This window comes from Rutidosis leptorrhynchoides, chromosome 6, assembly GCF_046630445.1.
Source record: "Rutidosis leptorrhynchoides isolate AG116_Rl617_1_P2 chromosome 6, CSIRO_AGI_Rlap_v1, whole genome shotgun sequence".
Taxonomy (NCBI): Eukaryota; Viridiplantae; Streptophyta; class Magnoliopsida; order Asterales; family Asteraceae; genus Rutidosis; species Rutidosis leptorrhynchoides.
In genome coordinates this window covers 376,351,404-376,370,560 of record NC_092338.1, presented here as the reverse complement: position 1 = coordinate 376,370,560, position 19,157 = coordinate 376,351,404, and the positions used below count along the sequence as shown (strand labels likewise).

The 19,157-nt window shown below is 33.2% G+C and overlaps 1 protein-coding gene across 5 annotated transcripts; it reads right to left on the bottom strand.

The window, feature by feature from the left end:
* Positions 1–11,126: 11,126 nt before the first annotated feature.
* LOC139852408 (uncharacterized) lies at positions 11,127–14,448 on the bottom strand. 5 transcript variants are annotated; one of them, XR_011761066.1, is made up of 6 exons: positions 14,196–14,448; positions 13,903–14,108; positions 12,864–12,969; positions 12,678–12,768; positions 11,856–12,332; positions 11,127–11,395 (listed from the first exon to the last, which is right to left on the bottom strand). XR_011761066.1 is itself a non-coding variant. In XM_071841697.1 (5 exons), exons 2-5 carry the CDS (start codon positions 14,062–14,064, stop codon positions 12,227–12,229), a joined length of 465 nt encoding a protein of 154 aa, XP_071697798.1. In that variant the 5' UTR covers positions 14,065–14,108; positions 14,174–14,448; the 3' UTR covers positions 11,127–12,226. The 5 variants fall into 5 exon arrangements, 3 of the variants coding, with proteins under 3 accessions (XP_071697798.1, XP_071697797.1, XP_071697799.1); XR_011761067.1 differs by having other exon boundaries at positions 11,127–12,332; positions 12,445–12,768; XM_071841697.1 differs by having other exon boundaries at positions 11,127–12,332; positions 14,174–14,448.
* Positions 14,449–19,157: the final 4,709 nt, after the last annotated feature.

Genomic DNA, 19,157 nt, shown 5'->3' with positions numbered 1-19,157 from the left:
ATATGAAATATGATCATGTCGAGTGCGTGAGTAAGGTTAATGTGGATATGAATATAATGAATATTATTGTGAACCTGTATGAAGACGTATTGGATTATGAAGACGTATTGGATTGATATGGAATGTAGAAGTGTTTGTGAGATCAATGACATGCAATGTAATTGATCCATGGCTTTCTTTAACTCTTTAATTCGTAGATTAGAGAATCACGTTTTAATCTCAAGTTCCTAATCAATGGTGATTAGCAGTGTTGTAAAAGTCGGGCGACTTGGCCGACGCGTCGGCCGATGCGTCGTTTTTTTGGGTTCTCCGTCCCTTTTTTCTGAAAACGACTTAAAAGACGGTCAAAGCTAAAAGTTCGGTCAAAGTCTGTCAAAGACGGTCAAAGTTGGTCAAAAACGGTCAAAATCAGTCAAATTTTCGTCAAGATGTGATATGTTTTAAAATTAGGGTTTGTTTTCATTTTTTGGGCCGCTCTTTTCTCTGTCTCCTTACTGATTATGTACTCGGTAACATTAATTGAGTTTGAAGTCTGATTGTATTTAAATTCAAGTTCTTATTTAAGAAATTTATGGTACAGAATTAACTATTTTATACATATATAAATATATATTTAAGAAATTATTAATAAAGTCAACGTTGGTCAACGACCGATGCGTCCCCGACGCGTCCCCGACTCGGCCGACGCGTCCTTTTTAGGTCTCGACCGATGCGTCCCCGACTCGCGACTTTTACAACCTTGGTGATTAGAACAACTATGGTGGTTTGGGAGAGTTTGTGGCCTAACTATGTGTAATACTCCGTACACCTTCACGGTGTGTTTTGTATGAGTTAAGCTTAGCCCCTTAGGTGACTAAGGGTATGATTTGTGAATCAATTTTCTTCGTCATCAACTCTAGTAGCAACTCCCTGCTAAATAGAAGTTAACGTCGTGTGTTTCCCTTCCCTTAACCTCGTCACATCCTTTCTTCTCTGATCATCTCATGTTGGCCATTTTGCAGATGATTTTGTGCTCATTCTTCTTCTGACACCGGTATCTCACGCGAAGGCCCGACATGTTTTTTCTTTTCTTTTCATATTTCCAACAAATGTTGTGGGTCTCCCACAACATTTTCTTCCGATAGCTTCCGTTTCTTCCTGGGATCTCACCGAAAAGGTTATATGGGCCGGTTAAGGTCGACTTTTTCTCGATTGCGTGTGTCTAGTGTGGCCTCTTTCCCGTGTTTCTCAAATTTAATTATGGTTACGGGGAGTCTCGATGATTACTAGGTTTTAATGTACTTCGACGGAGGTCAGATCTCCGGCTCCTCCATTAGCTCTCTATATGCGACGAGCTCTTTTATGGATCTCTGGTGTTGTGTTGAAGGTAACTGCATGCATTTTTCTTTCTGACTCTTTTTTACAGGTGGTCTGGTGCGATGTGTGGTGACTTTTTCAGCATGGGGTTTTATGGGCTTTTTCTTCCGCTCGGTTGTGATGACCCAGAAATTTCGACTAAATTTAAACTTAATCTTTAAAGGATTAATGATTTCGACACGATAAACAAAGTCTGTAAAACTGAATCTCAAAATTTTTGAATTACTTTTATATATTTAAATACCCTTCGGTTGTTTTCGACGATTCGCGAACAATTATATGTAAATAGATACATATATACTATAACATGAAAAGGTAACAATGTATTAATTGTTTGATACCGTACATTAAACTTATTGGTTTAAATATCTATTTGAATGTATATGATAAGTTGAAATATTTATTATTAAAATTTATTTATAAATAACTTCCAATGTGTATTTAAAAACTGATTTATGTATATTAAAAAGATATATACATATATATAATAAACGATAGTAACATTCGTTTATTGATTCAATTGATATTTAGATAAGTTAACTAAAGCGTTTAAGATGAACCAGTTAAACACTAATTTGTTACAGTGTTTTCAAATTGCCACATTACTCAAAATGCTACAGTGTTTTCGAAAATCACTATTTGCTACAGTGAAATTGACTTTGCTACAGTGAATTGCTACAGAAAAATTTGACTTTGCTACAGTACTTTGCTACAGTAAAACACTATTATAAAAATGTGTTTTAACAAATAGCGAGACGATGATTTATAGAAGTAAATGACCAAAACACTCGAAAGTTTAAGATACACTTTGAGTGATATAATTAAGGGATAATTTAAGGCTATATTTTGACAAAGGTACGTGTCACGAAATGTAAAATGCAAGTTTTCTAAGCGTACGAAAATGCGTTCGAGAACCCGGAACCGGGACATAAGTCGAGTGATGACGTACGACTTATCGGAACAAAAATTACAAGTCTACTATGCACAAGAATAAAATATAATATATAAATAATTATATTAATTATTTATATATTTATATTTATTTTATATTATGTCGACAAGCTAGGAGCCAAAACAATGTGAGCTGTCCCTGGTCCTCATGCGAGTCGCATGGCCAGAAGGCCATTTCCATGCGAGTCGCATGACTCCAGATTTCAGGCCAGGTTCTATAAATTGCAACATTTTCTGCCGAGTAAAGAAAGAAAAAAAAAAAACATACACAAATATACATATTACTCCGTATTTATTTTAATTATTTATTATTATTATTATTATTATTATTATTAATAAGATTATTATTAATCTTATTATTTTTATTATTAGTATTATTATTTTTGCGATACAAAAATAATAATGTACATAAAATATTACGACGGAGTGCTGTCCAAGTAATTTTCAAAACAAGTTTCCGAGCGAGCTAGAGCTAAGGAAAATATGGGTTGCCAAGGAAATTATGGGTAATGTTCGGGGGTATTTTTGTGAATCAAACCTCGTGTTTATCATCTCCGATGCGTCTACGTGCTTTCCTGCAATATTGAATATCAATATTAAACAGTGAGTTCATTTGATTCCCTTTTACTCTTTATATTTTTGGGACTGAGAATACATGCGCTATTTTTACAACTGCTTTATTAAATGCTTTTGAAATATATTTTTAACTGCGAATACATGCAAATGCTTTATTAACCGATATACAATATTTATATGCGTGAGTTTCATAAGATCCCTTTTACTCTCTACATTTTTGGGCTGAGAATACATGCAAATGCTTTATTAACCGATATACAATATTTATATGCGTGAGTTTCATTGATCCCTTTTTAATTGCTTTTGCAATATATTTTTGGGCTGAGAATACATGCACTTTATTTTAAACGCAATGGATACAAGTACATACTAAATTCTACACTGAGTTTGAACCGAAAATCCCTTAACTTTGGTAACTAGTAACTGCCAGTTATAAGAACTGGTGGGCGCGAGTAGTAGTATATGGATCCATAGGGCTTGACATCCCCGTTCGAGCTAGAGCGCTAGCCTTTTAACGGACGTATGCTATTTGAGAAGCGTACACGTTGGTTTGCGTGTATTATTAAGATAATTATACAGAGGGTACAAATTATATAAACGTTAAAGTTTAGTTACCAGGGTGCTCAATTTTGTAGAACCGATTGATAAACGTTTCGGATGAAACAACTGAAATCTTGTGATCCACCTTTTATGTAAAACCTATTGATAAACGTTTTGAATAAAACAACTGAACTTTTGTAATCCACATTGATATACGGATTATGTGTAATATTAAAACTATGAACTCACCAACCTTTGTGTTGACACTTGAAGCATGTTTATTCTCAGGTTTCTAGAAGTCTTCCGCTGTTTGCTTATACGTGATACAAGATATGTGCTTGGAGTCATACATGCTATATACAAGAAACTTGCATTCACCAAACCATTACCATGTATCTTATTTTGACTGTATTGTCAACAGATGTATTATTGTAAACCATTAAATGGTGATTGTCTATACGTAGAAATCATCAGATGTTAAAAACCTGGAATTTATATATTCATTTATGAAATACCTTTTCAAACGAATACAATGTTACAAACTGTATCACATAGAGGTCAAATACCTCGCAATGAAATCAATGAATGACGTGTTCGTCCATATGGATTTGGAGCGATCGTCACAGTTGGTATCAGAGCGTTGGTCTTAGCGAACCAGAATTTGCATTAGTGTGTCTAACCGGTTATTGTTAGGATACATTAGTGAGTCTGGACTTCGACCATGTCTGCATGATAAAAGTTGTTGCTTATAATTTTTTGTTAGAAATTACCTGCTTATCATTCCTTGTGTGGAAAATTACCTGCTTATCATTTGTAGTCTAGACACACCTTATTGCATGGATTGCATGACTAGTGTATAGACAAAATGAATATCTTAGCGTATCTGTTACTGTTACCTTTACTTGACAGTTTCCGAAAGTTTCTCCGTAATTCGCGGATCCTTTGTACTATATAAAGGTATTCTATGTAATTAGAATATCATCCGATATCCGAAAATCATTTCACATCGAAAATTATTTATCTAACCGTGTAAGATGAATTCTGCAAGTAATTCGAGTTCTTCGGATTCCGATATGAATTTCCACCTGAGTTCCGAAAGCAGTGTAACCGGAATGAATCAACCAATCAGTCATCACCAATTCTGGATGAATTGGGGATGGGTTCGTAATCAACTTAATCAATGGAGACAAGAGGAAGGCGACCCTTTCCACCAACCGAATTCACCTCTTAGTGAGGAACCTGAGGCACTTACCGGCGAACCAGTTCGAAACACTATCTTTACCCTCATTTCCAGGATATTTCGCAACGATTATATGATAACTAGAATTTTAAACTTTATTCATCCTCTCGTACCAACCGCCAATCATCCCGGAATAATAGAAGAAGTTAACGAGCTTCGCGCTCGAGTTGTGGCTTTGGAGAATATGATGCACAATTTGCAGGCATCACAGGCAGCACCGGTAGCACCACCAGAACCAGCAGCACAACCAACAACGGTACCAGTATCGACAACAACAACATCCGCAACGTAAACCTTAACCTCACAATCTGTCCCACGAGTATCAACCTCATACGCACCGTAGACACCGAAGAATACTAATAACCATAAACGATGAAGTATTAATTCATAACTTCATTGGAGAAATATCCTGCGACGATTATGTAATCTTTAATATAGAAGAGATTATTCGTTTCTAGTTCCAACCGAAAATCAAATGAGTTTAATAACTCATTAAATCTATATTACATCTGAAGGAAATATACATACATATATTTTCATAAAGATTGTAATTGAAAATCCTTTTATACAAACTGTTAATGATGAGAATATTTTAATGGGTAGGTAATACCCTAGAAATATATAAATTCCACATTAATATGTTACACTATACATTCTTCAATTCTGATTCAGCAATCATTAACTATACTGCTCAAACCTATAGATATACGTATCTGTTCATCGCAGAATAACCAATTTCATTCAATTTCATATTCTAATTTCGATAGATCAGAATCCAAGTCAAGATTAAACGAAAAACATCACTCTTAGATTCCTACATCTTTCAAAACCATGCTTCGAAACCCATGCTTTGAATTCAGAACAGTACTAGAACATCATATGATTATATTTTGCGTTCAAACCCATCGAAATTCTTGGAAACACTTCAACTAATGAACAAACGAGAAGACAAACCAACTACACGATATCTACGAGAAGAAAGATTTGTACTTATAATCATATATCTGGAAAGCTCTCGAAACCTAAGTAAAACTTTAACACGTATCTGTGATAAATCCTTCGGCATTATTATTACTGAAAGTAACCTTGCAATTCCTTTTTAAAAGTATCCAGTATTATCACCCATTCAACTAGTCAACGACGACCTTTCAGACTTATAACTTTGGCATATACGTTTTTGTTACTGGGAAACCTTTTATGTTCCACCATATTAGCAGTAAATGTACCAGCGACTCCGTCACTCTGCTATTTGAAACTCTCCGGAAATCACTATATATACATTGAAACCCTATCATGTACTCATCCACATCTTGTAACAATAGTTGCCATTCCAACTATCGGGAATTTGCAATCAGTATTTTGAAATCTTGCAGCACGTCTACGCCAACAGTTATATGTGTACATATAACGTCTACCTCCTCGAATTACATACTTCGAATGTGAGGTTTTTGAAAAACACCCCAAACTATGAAACTAGTTCTCTGAAATTGGAACAATGCTGATGAAGCAGCAAAAACTGTAAACGACCTTAACAGTCAAAAGTTTGATGATAAAGAATAATATGGTGGTAAAGCTGAGAAAAAGAGAAGGTTTGAAACTGGAAAACGGATTGAGCAAAGTATGAAGGAGGGTTGTGGATAAATCACAAAGACTAAACCTGCCTTCAAAGAATACAAATGATTCAGTATCTGCTGAAGTCATTAACGAATACCTTGCTCCTGATACTAAACCCCTACGGACAATATTCTTCATCATCCTCTGATATTAGAAATTTTAAAATATCATCGTATCTTTCATTATAAATATCCTCCATATTTCTGGAGATAATTTCATAATCATTCGTATCGAAAATCAATTTTCTCCTTGCGATATCTGTGTTACATCATAAAAGAAACTATTTTAGTTTCTAAATTCTGAAACTTTCAAGTTTAAAATATGAATATTTTGGAAGTGGTGTTGGGAGCTGAAGCATGAGTTAGTATAATATAATGACACTTGATCAACGTGATTATATTACAGTAAGTCATGCTGAGTTTCTAATGGAACGTGATAAAGGTTCACAGATCCCACCCTCATCATGAACCATGTTACATAACTCATTCATTCTATATAATCTCTAAATATAACAAGAAAATATATTTCTTGATGATTCGGTCTTTTTTGAGGTATTCTGGTAATTTGACAAGTCAGATTGTACTATTACCATTTCTTTCTTAGAACATTATTTATGTTCATCTGAAACTTCATACCTACGAATTCTGGACCATTATCCGTTTGACTTAAGGTCGGGAAGAGAAAACAAAAGTATGAAGCTCCGAAATATAATGGAGAATATAAAGCCCGATAACAACCCCGAAATTACAAACCGTGTATATCAATGCGTATAGCAATATAAAGACACGGGAGAATGAAAAACACTATAACCCCAAGGTAATGGTAGAAGTAAGTAATTTCCTCTGGTGGTAGATGAAAAAGAAGAATGACAGATATGAAAGTTAGGAGTATATCAAGAATCAGAACTGGATGAAGCATTTCACAATTTGTTAGAAGTATGAAATAAGGAAGAAGATTATAGAAGTGGTGAAAATAAATGCAACGGAAGTGGTCAATTTATAGCAAAATATCGGACGCAGCAATAGAGGCAGATTACGCATTTAATCAAAGAAAATCCTAATTTCCGCAAATTCTGAAGAATCTAATCTTATTTAGATTATGAAGATTTTCTATTCCTTAATATCCGGAAATCAATTGTTACTACATCAAGAGATAAGACGCATCTCTATTCTCCATTTCACTTGATTACGATAACTTCTCTCATACGCTTCGAGTAATTGGATTATTTTATCCATATTATTCAAACATAGATAAAACTCTATTATCAACTCATATTCGTCATTAAAACATTTTTATTGTTAGCCATGACGACCTCACTCAAATTTCGGGACGAAATTTCTTTAACGGGTAGGTACTGTGATGACCCAGAAATTTCGACTAAATTTAAACTTAATCTTTAAAGGATTAATGATTTCGACACGATAAACAAAGTCTGTAAAACTGAATCTCAAAATTTTTGAATTACTTTTATATATTTAAATACCCTTCGGTTGTTTTCGACGATTCGCGAACAATTATATGTAAATAGATACATATATACTATAACATGAAAAGGTAACAATGTATTAATTGTTTGATACCGTACATTAAACTTATTGGTTTAAATATCTATTTGAATGTATATGATAAGTTGAAATATTTATTATTAAAATTTATTTATAAATAACTTCCAATGTGTATTTAAAAACTGATTTATGTATATTAAAAAGATATATACATATATATAATAAACGATAGTAACATTCGTTTATTGATTCAATTGATATTTAGATAAGTTAACTAAAGCGTTTAAGATGAACCAGTTAAACACTAATTTGTTACAGTGTTTTCAAATTGCCACATTACTCAAAATGCTACAGTGTTTTCGAAAATCACTATTTGCTACAGTGAAATTGACTTTGCTACAGTGAATTGCTACAGAAAAATTTGACTTTGCTACAGTACTTTGCTACAGTAAAACACTATTATAAAAATGTGTTTTAACAAATAGCGAGACGATGATTTATAGAAGTAAATGACCAAAACACTCGAAAGTTTAAGATACACTTTGAGTGATATAATTAAGGGATAATTTAAGGCTATATTTTGACAAAGGTACGTGTCACGAAATGTAAAATGCAAGTTTTCTAAGCGTACGAAAATGCGTTCGAGAACCCGGAACCGGGACATAAGTCGAGTGATGACGTACGACTTATCGGAACAAAAATTACAAGTCTACTATGCACAAGAATAAAATATAATATATAAATAATTATATTAATTATTTATATATTTATATTTATTTTATATTATGTCGACAAGCTAGGAGCCAAAACAATGTGAGCTGTCCCTGGTCCTCATGCGAGTCGCATGGCCAGAAGGCCATTTCCATGCGAGTCGCATGACTCCAGATTTCAGGCCAGGTTCTATAAATTGCAACATTTTCTGCCGAGTAAAGAAAGAAAAAAAAAAAACATACACAAATATACATATTACTCCGTATTTATTTTAATTATTTATTATTATTATTATTATTATTATTATTAATAAGATTATTATTAATCTTATTATTTTTATTATTAGTATTATTATTTTTGCGATACAAAAATAATAATGTACATAAAATATTACGACGGAGTGCTGTCCAAGTAATTTTCAAAACAAGTTTCCGAGCGAGCTAGAGCTAAGGAAAATATGGGTTGCCAAGGAAATTATGGGTAATGTTCGGGGGTATTTTTGTGAATCAAACCTCGTGTTTATCATCTCCGATGCGTCTACGTGCTTTCCTGCAATATTGAATATCAATATTAAACAGTGAGTTCATTTGATTCCCTTTTACTCTTTATATTTTTGGGACTGAGAATACATGCGCTATTTTTACAACTGCTTTATTAAATGCTTTTGAAATATATTTTTAACTGCGAATACATGCAAATGCTTTATTAACCGATATACAATATTTATATGCGTGAGTTTCATAAGATCCCTTTTACTCTCTACATTTTTGGGCTGAGAATACATGCAAATGCTTTATTAACCGATATACAATATTTATATGCGTGAGTTTCATTGATCCCTTTTTAATTGCTTTTGCAATATATTTTTGGGCTGAGAATACATGCACTTTATTTTAAACGCAATGGATACAAGTACATACTAAATTCTACACTGAGTTTGAACCGAAAATCCCTTAACTTTGGTAACTAGTAACTGCCAGTTATAAGAACTGGTGGGCGCGAGTAGTAGTATATGGATCCATAGGGCTTGACATCCCCGTTCGAGCTAGAGCGCTAGCCTTTTAACGGACGTATGCTATTTGAGAAGCGTACACGTTGGTTTGCGTGTATTATTAAGATAATTATACAGAGGGTACAAATTATATAAACGTTAAAGTTTAGTTACCAGGGTGCTCAATTTTGTAGAACCGATTGATAAACGTTTCGGATGAAACAACTGAAATCTTGTGATCCACCTTTTATGTAAAACCTATTGATAAACGTTTTGAATAAAACAACTGAACTTTTGTAATCCACATTGATATACGGATTATGTGTAATATTAAAACTATGAACTCACCAACCTTTGTGTTGACACTTGAAGCATGTTTATTCTCAGGTTTCTAGAAGTCTTCCGCTGTTTGCTTATACGTGATACAAGATATGTGATTGGAGTCATACATGCTATATACAAGAAACTTGCATTCACCAAACCATTACCATGTATCTTATTTTGACTGTATTGTCAACAGATGTATTATTGTAAACCATTAAATGGTGATTGTCTATACGTAGAAATCATCAGATGTTAAAAACCTGGAATTTATATATTCATTTATGAAATACCTTTTCAAACGAATACAATGTTACAAACTGTATCACATAGAGGTCAAATACCTCGCAATGAAATCAATGAATGACGTGTTCGTCCATATGGATTTGGAGCGATCGTCACAGCGGTACTTTTTGGTCAGATTGTTGCTGGTTGTTATGTTGGTGGTTGGATTTGTTTTTCGATTGCTAATCCGGTGTTTTTCTGGCAGGTATCTCGTTGTTATGTTTATTGTTTCTTTGTTAGTGTAGCCCGTTATTTAAGTTTAGTTATAGCTTTGGTTTTACTTTGTTTACTAAATTAAACGGGTTTGTTCACACTGTTAGTGAACCATTTGGTTTAGTTAGTTTAGTTGGACTAAGGCTCGTTGTTGGATTCTTTTATATTGGTTGTAATCGGTACGGTCCATTAGGGATACATTTGGGCTGGCCAATGACATCTAAACCAACCCTAATGTTCCTTAACCCTGGTTTTTCCTTATAAATATAGGCTTCTCACCCTACACAAAACACATCTCATCTCATGCTAAACGCCTCATACGGCTTTCATGAAGTCGCCAATTGATCAACGACCTTTCACGGTCATCCAGGGGTTTTACCTAGATCCATGTATGGTTTTTCGCCCAACGCCCCGATCGACCCCGTCTCGATCGGTCGACGACTAGCCTTTAACCACCCTTCCGATGCCGCCTTATTCGGAACTGGGTTATTACGGTTAACAACTATATACCAGAGGGTTAAAGCCGCTAAACCTAAAAAAAACCCCAATTAATATTGCAATCAAGTGTATTTTGCCCTTAGTGTGAAAATATGCTTGAACATGTTGTACTGTTTGATCTTCGGATCCGTACTAATGTTACCATTTTTATAGCCAATATATATATATATATATATATATATATATATATATATATATATATATATATATATATATATATATATATATATATACACACACACTAGCCTTTAAGAGCTCGTGCGTTGCACGACGACTCTTAATCAAACAAACTGAAAACGTAAAATGTTACATCAATTAACCGTATGATAAAACCACAAACTCGTACGTTTATTCAATCGAGTCTTTCTTTGAAAACGTAAAATGTTTTGTTGCTAATTCTTTTTGTTTGCGTTTTGTTCTTTGGTTTTTGACGGATCTACTTGAACTTCTTACATCGAGTCTTTCTTTGACTTCTTGACCTTCTAATTGAGAAGGTAGATTTTCAACTTCTGTTATGGTTTCCATTGTGCTAATAAGTTCCTGCATTGGGGACCGAGACACGCTCACCTCTTTTGATTTCTCCATATCGCAATCCTGCAAGTTATAATTAGCATTAACTCTTCATTTGAAAATTAGCAACAAAACAAAGACTCTATCTTTGTATGTATGTAATAAAATAAATCAAGTCTTCTATATTTATTTAGTTAAAAATTAATTTTCTTTATTATTGTAGTAATATAGTTTTTTAATCATAATTACACATTATATTTTTGAGAGAAACTAAACAAAGTACCCCTTTTGACAATTTATCCAACGCAACCATTTTGTCTTAGGGAAAAGATATTTAATATTTTTGAGAAAAAGTTAAATTTACATTAACTATGTGCAAGTAAACAGGAGTCCTGACCCGGCCCTTTATACTCAACCTATTTGGACCCATTTATAATTCTGACTTGTTTGACCCACGACCCATTCCGACCTGTTACCCAACCCGACCCGTTTGCCAGGTATAACAGGATTAAGAAATAATAAAGAGTTCAAACTAATCACTTACCAAACCCGAGCATGGAAGACCAATGAATATTGAAATTGTTTTATGCAGACGATCTTTATCCACAAATACATTAATAGAATCTAACACCGACATTGCTAATTTATGTACTTTTTCAGCAACCTCCTCATTAGAAATGAACTTATATCGATCTGAAGTTACAGGCTCAAAACCGAGGGTAGGGGTGGTATAAAGTAAAAAATATCAATAAACCACAACATATAATGCATACCAAGACAAAAACTCTACAAACATAATAAATATATACAAAATATCTCACAGTACCTTTACAAAGACGATAACCTAAATGCAACAAAACAACCTAAGACAACAATATCACTTCAAATATAAACATGAGTTGAAGATACAATTAATTAAAACCACAAAAACCGGAAATGAAATATAGATACCATACCTGATAACAAACACCGATTACAAAGACAAAGCTTCACAATCGAGCAAAAGAAGGAAGTAGCAAATCTGCACACACAATACTGAAACCCAAATCACCCACCAAGAACACATAAACAAACTACCCATATTATAAAAAACTAAATGATAATCAACTAAAAGTAAACAATAGTTAGATTACAATCAATAATGAAACACACTCCCCCAAAAATCACTGATAAAAAAATCATCACTGACCACAATTCAATCGGAGAAAGAAACTACACGTGTAGGTGAGCATGTAATCAAAAGAATTAGATGAAAAATTAAAACAATTTAGAAGTAACTGAAACTCAATTACAAAAGAATCACCATGGTCATAGTTCAATATAATACCTAAACAATAGTATTGGAAATGGCGAACTCGATGCATACCTCAACAATACCTCAATTACAAAAGAATAAGTACAGTTGGCGAACTCGATGCATGGCGAACTCGATGCATTTCGTGCATTGGAAATAACTGCTATTGTTTATAAACACATTTTATCATAAACAGCAAACAAACATTCTGTAACGGGAAGCTAAAGCAAATGAGAACAATAACCTAAAAAAATGTACCTTGTGATGGTAGTTCACCAACATCATTAACAGACATATCTTGAACGCATGGCGCAGCAACGGCTGCTACAACTGGTATGGCATCTGTCTCGTGAACTATTGAAGGCTGCAAAGACCATAACAAAATAAGATGCATTAAAACACATAAAAATATAAAGCACTACAAATAAAATGCACCCAACATTGTTATTATGAATATCCATAACACAACCCAGCAGATAGCTACTAATGGCAGTGTGAATCAAGAATGGTGAGTTTATCATAAAGGTATTCGGACACCATCGGTTACATCAGCAGTAGGAAAAACAGCAGGACTACTAAACTGCTGAGCTAATGACGTGCCCGATGTATTCAAGGACAAACCGTCTCCAACGAAACAACTCTTTCGACATTTACTTGTCATTAAACTAATAGTGCGCAGCATAATTATTTGCTAGTAACATTATGTACCCAAATAGCAAAAGAAACATGACATTTAGCATCTTATGCAGTCAAAAAACTGATAACAAACAATACACAATATAGTAATGCAAACATAAAAGGAAGTCAAAAAGACTATTAACCAATTTGTATGATGTTAATACTATTAGAAAGAATGAATCGTACTATCAAAAAGCCTATTAACCAATTAATACACAATATAGTAACTAATGGTACTAAAAAGGTCATACTATTAGAAAGAATGAATTGATGAATCAATATATATAAATTACTAATACCATCTTCAAAGGGAATATGAAAATCAAAGCTTGAATCATGTCACAAATAAAAATCAAAGTTAATGAAAAATCCAACCAAAATGTAACAGATGATTGAAAATGACTATGCTATATATCTTAAAAAATGCAGCAGCCTTCAAAAAATTCAACCCAAAAAAACACGTTTAAACATCGACTCAATTCACAGCACCTAACAATTGCTCATTTCAAATTGTTGCCTGATTTTTACAAATCATAGCTTGTGTTTAAAATTAATTATACATTCATATTGACATTTTATTTTGTATCCAAATCGATGAAAATAATACTAAAAAAACTACCAATAACAGCATCATCGTCTTCATCGTGAACCATAGTATGTTTCTAATTGACATACCTTTATTCAGTCGATCCCAGATCAGTTTGAATCGAGCGTCTTCATCGTGAACAATGCATAGTATGCTTCTAATTGACATACCTTTATTCAATTGATCCAATACCATCAAGTAATTTTTGTAGCGAATGAAACCCTAACTGAAAATGGTTTCTGCAATATTCAATTGATCAATACCAGCAATATAATTTATTGAATCGATCAAGTACCTGACATACCTTTATTCAATCGATCCAATACCTCAAGCCTTTCTGCCATATTCATTTCAGCCTAGAATGAATCGTTGGAGATTTTTTTGGGAAGTGATTTGTGAACCGAATGAAACCCTAATTGAAAAGGGATGGATTGTTATCCGTATTTTCACCGTGTTCATTATTTCCTGTGATTGCACAGGAATCGTAACGATAGGTTATAGTCGTCTTCTTCAAATGGCGACTTGATTTATTTGTCTGGTTATGCGAAAAGCGAAAAGAGAAGAAGAGAGTGAGAGGGGTGAATGAAATTTTCGGTATAGATCTGGACACGCGTTGTGTTCTAGAATTTTATGGGGAAAAAAATAAAATGAATGAAATTATGTGGGAAGGACACGTGTTTGATAGGCAGGGAACATTAGCTTCTGACACCTAGAATGTGATGTTACGCTTTATGTGATGTAGGGGATATATATATATATATATATATATATATATATATATATATATATATATATATATATATATATATATATATATATATATATATATATATGTCACAAACACACATCCCATTGTTGAGTATTTCTAGACTCAACAATATTACAAATTCAACAAGTCGTTATCATTTTGATCATATCTTCTTCGTACAGATGAGGCGATCATAGCTGAAACAGCTACAAATTTCATTTTTGTTGGTTGAGGAAAAATGTGACGCCCCGCACTAAATCAACATGTACGGACCATCAACAACAGGATCATTACAAGGTCAAACACTATATGATATTTCAAAATACGTTTGCATTCATGATAAAAGGTGATGTCTTAACCAACATCAATGTTTAACAACCAAAAGTATGCTTCAATGAATAGAAGCAAGGATAATAGTATGTGACCCATAGGTCGTTACAAATCATAGTTTCAAAAGTAATAATGTTTATGAATGCAAGATAAACGTTCATGCGGTGACATCTCTAAAGCAGCGGGTGTCTACAGCAAGACTACAACAGCGGAAGCGGCTAACCTTAAGCACCTGAGAAAAACATGCTTAAAAACGTCAACACAAAGGTTGGTGAGCTATAGTTTAAGTATAACAGTAATGTAAGGTAGGCCACGAGATTTCAGTGCTACAAAGAGCGTTTCAAAACAGTATGTAAAGTATATGTTTAACCGTGGGCACTTGGTAACTAACTTAACGTTTATAACCCCCTGAAAGTACACTTAGCGAGTGCGTATGTTTATGAAGTATTAAACACTCGTTAAATGCTAGCGCTACTAGCCCGGGTGGGGATGTCAAACCCTATGGATCTATATCTAAAATTCGCGTTCACCGGTTCAAAGACCAATGACTAAACGTTACCGAGCTAAGGGGAAAGTTTATGCCGTTGTATAACCCACACATATATAAAGTTTAAGTACTCGTGCCTAGTATGTAAAACGTAAAATGCGCATGTATTCTCAGTTCCCAAAATAGTTAAAGTAAAAAGGGATGCTATAACTCACCGTGGTAAAGTAGTAGTAAAGTTGATTCGGGAAAAGTAAGCAAGTATGTAGGTCCGGAAAGTCCTCAACCTAAGTTAAAAAGTTACTAAGTCAGTAAATCGTCCCAATAGATTTAAATGTATGTAAATTAGGTCTTAAGCATCATCATCATTCATCATCAAACAAAAAGTGTAAAGTAAGTTTCATTCAAGAAAAGAGTTTAAAAAAAAGGCTGACTTCGATCAGTCACCACAGCCTCTATACCTACTGAAATGAGGTGAGACCAGTGGCCATGGATCCGTATATGAGTCCTTTAGTTTTTGTAAAAATTCCAAAACCAAACTCGTCTTCGTTTGACCGTGGCGACGGTTTAAGTGCGAGTAGGTTAGAATTTTCAGCACAACGTTAAAAGGACATAGTGACGTTCGGATATATATATATATATAAATGAAAAATTATCTACTCGAACAGAGATAACTGAAAATCAACTTTACAGTAGCCCAGGTGGTCTGATCAGTTCCAGAAAACAGTAGCTTTAGTATTCCGGTGGGTTCTTGGTGCTCGATGCTCATCACGTTTCTCATCCTTGATGCATATAGCTTCAAGTGTACAACTCGTTGATGTGTTTGCATCATTTTAACCAAGGTTTGACCATCGTAACAATTGTGTAAGTCTAAGACATGTAGCACAACTCATTTAAGTGTTGCAAGTAGTTAGATGAACCAAAGTTACATCAAAATCTTAAATCCGACACATACATGAACTCTAAAAGTAATATTAACCAAGTTTGACTATCATGACACTAGTGTAAGTCTAAGATATGTAGCACAACTCACTTAAGAGTTGTATGAAGTTTGATGAACCAAAGTTACATCAAGATCTTAGATCCAACACATACAAAAGTTATACATGTAATATTAAGCTACAAACTTGAAAGTAAACTTATATAATCAAGATCTTAAGTTGTAGAACATAGTTCTTAGTTAGATCTTGAAGATCCTAGACCCAAAAGTCTAGATCTAACATAAGTGTACAAAGTTATAATCAAAAAGTTTACTTACATGTTCTTGAACTTACAAAGTAGTTTCAAGAAATATGAGATCAAGATTAACTAGTAATGCTTGACCAAATTAACAACATTACAACTTTAAATAAATGAAATGAAGAAATAAACTAGATCTACAAGTATTATGTTTATATTTGCTTCATACTTGAGAAGATTCAAACTAAAGTTTAGATCTTAAGAATTCAAGTCTACAAAACATAAACATAAAGAAGATTATAAAACTTATGAACTTTTAGTCTTGAAAACACTTAAATGTAGAACTACAAACTAACAAGTTTGAGTTCTTGTTCTTGGTTCTTCATCAACAAAAGAGTGAAGAAAACAAGATTCATGGAGATGCAAATTAATAAGTTTGATCTCTAACAACAAACAACAATAATCAAGTAAGTAAGCAAGAAGTAATGATGATGATAGCTATATGTTTCGGTTTTGTTCAAGAAAGAAAAGAAGAAATGAAGCATTTTACTTACAAGAAAAGAGAGAAAAGTTGAGAGAGTTGTGAGTAAATTTGTGTGTGTGAAGGAATGAAGTGAGATACTAGTACATATGTAACAAAGTTTGAAAAAAAAGAACTCCTCCCCTCTTTCTCAAAAGCCGTCGGTTTTGGTTGCATAAAGGGAAGGTCAAGACTTGTCTTTCAAGTGTGGAAATGAGGTGAGAGCTAGAATGAGATATAAGTTAAAGTCTGTAGTGACCCGAACTTTTCCATGTTTATATATATTAATTGAGATTGATATTTACATGATTAAATGTTTCCAACATGTTAAGCAATCAAACTTGTTAAGACTTGATTAATTGAAATATGTTTCATATAGACAATTGACCACCCAAGTTGACCGGTGATTCACGAACGTTAAAACTTGTAAAAACTATATGATGACATATTTATGGATATATATATAGTTAACATGATACTATGATAAGTAAACATATCATTAAGTATATTAACAATGAACTACATATGTAAAAACAAGACTACTAACTTAATGATTTCGAAACGAGACATATATGTAACGATTATCGTTGTAACGACATTTAACTGTATATACATCATACTAAGATATATTATATATCATAATATCATGATAATATAACAATTTAACATCTCATTTGTTATAATAAACAATGGGTTAACAACATTCAACAAGATCGTTAACCTAAAGGTTTCAAAACAACATTTACATGTAACGACTAACGATGACTTAATGACTCAGTTAAAATGTATATACATGTAGTGTTTTAATATGTATTTATACACTTTTGAAAGACTTCAATACACTTATCAAAATACTTCTACTTAACAAAAATGCTTACAATTACATCCTCGTTCAGTTTCATCAACAATTCTACTCGTATGCACCCGTATTCGTACTCGTACAATACACAGCTTTTAGATGTATGTACTATTGGTATATACACTCCAATGATCAGATCTTAGCAGCCCATGTGAGTCACCTAACACATATGGGAACCATCATTTGGCAACTAGCATGAAATATCTCATAAAATTACAAAAATATGAGTAATCATTCATGACTTATTTACATAAAAACAAAATTACATATCCTTTATATCTAATCCATACACCAACGACCAAAAACACCTAGAAACACTTTCATTCTTCAATTTTCTTCATCTAATTGATCTCTCTCAAGTTCTATCTTCAAGTTCTAAGTGTTCTTCATATATTCTACAAGTTCTAGTTACATAAAATCAAGAATACTTTCAAGTTTGCTAGCTCACTTCCAATCTTGTAAGGTGATCATCCAACCTCAAGAAATCTTTGTTTCTTACAGTAGGTTATCATTCTAATACAAGGTAATAATCATATTCAAACTTTGGTTCAATTTCTATAACTATAACAATCATATTTCAAGTGATGATCTTACTTGAACTTGTTTTCGTGTCATGATTCTGCTTCAAGAACTTCGAGCCATCCAAGGATCCGTTGAAGCTAGATCCATTTTTCTCTTTTCCAGTAGGTTTATCCAAGGAACTTAAGGTAGTAATGATGTTCATAACATCATTCGATTCATACATATAAAGCTATCTTATTCGAAGTTTAAACTTGTAATCACTAGAACATAGTTTAGTTAATTCTAAACTTGTTCGCAAACAAAAGTTAATCCTTCTAACTTGACTTTTAAAATCAACTAAACACATGTTCTATATCTATATGATATGCTAACTTAATGATTTAAAACCTGGAAACACGAAAAACACCGTAAAATCGGATTTACGCCGTCGTAGTAACACCGCGGGCTGTTTTGGGTTAGTTAATTAAAAACTATGATAAACTTTGATTTAAAAGTTGTTATTCTGAGAAAATGATTTTTATTATGAACATGAAACTATATCCAAAAATTATGGTTAAACTCAAAGTGGAAGTATGTTTTCTAAAATGGTCATCTAGACGTCGTTCTTTCGACTGAAATGACTACCTTTACAAAAACGACTTGTAAC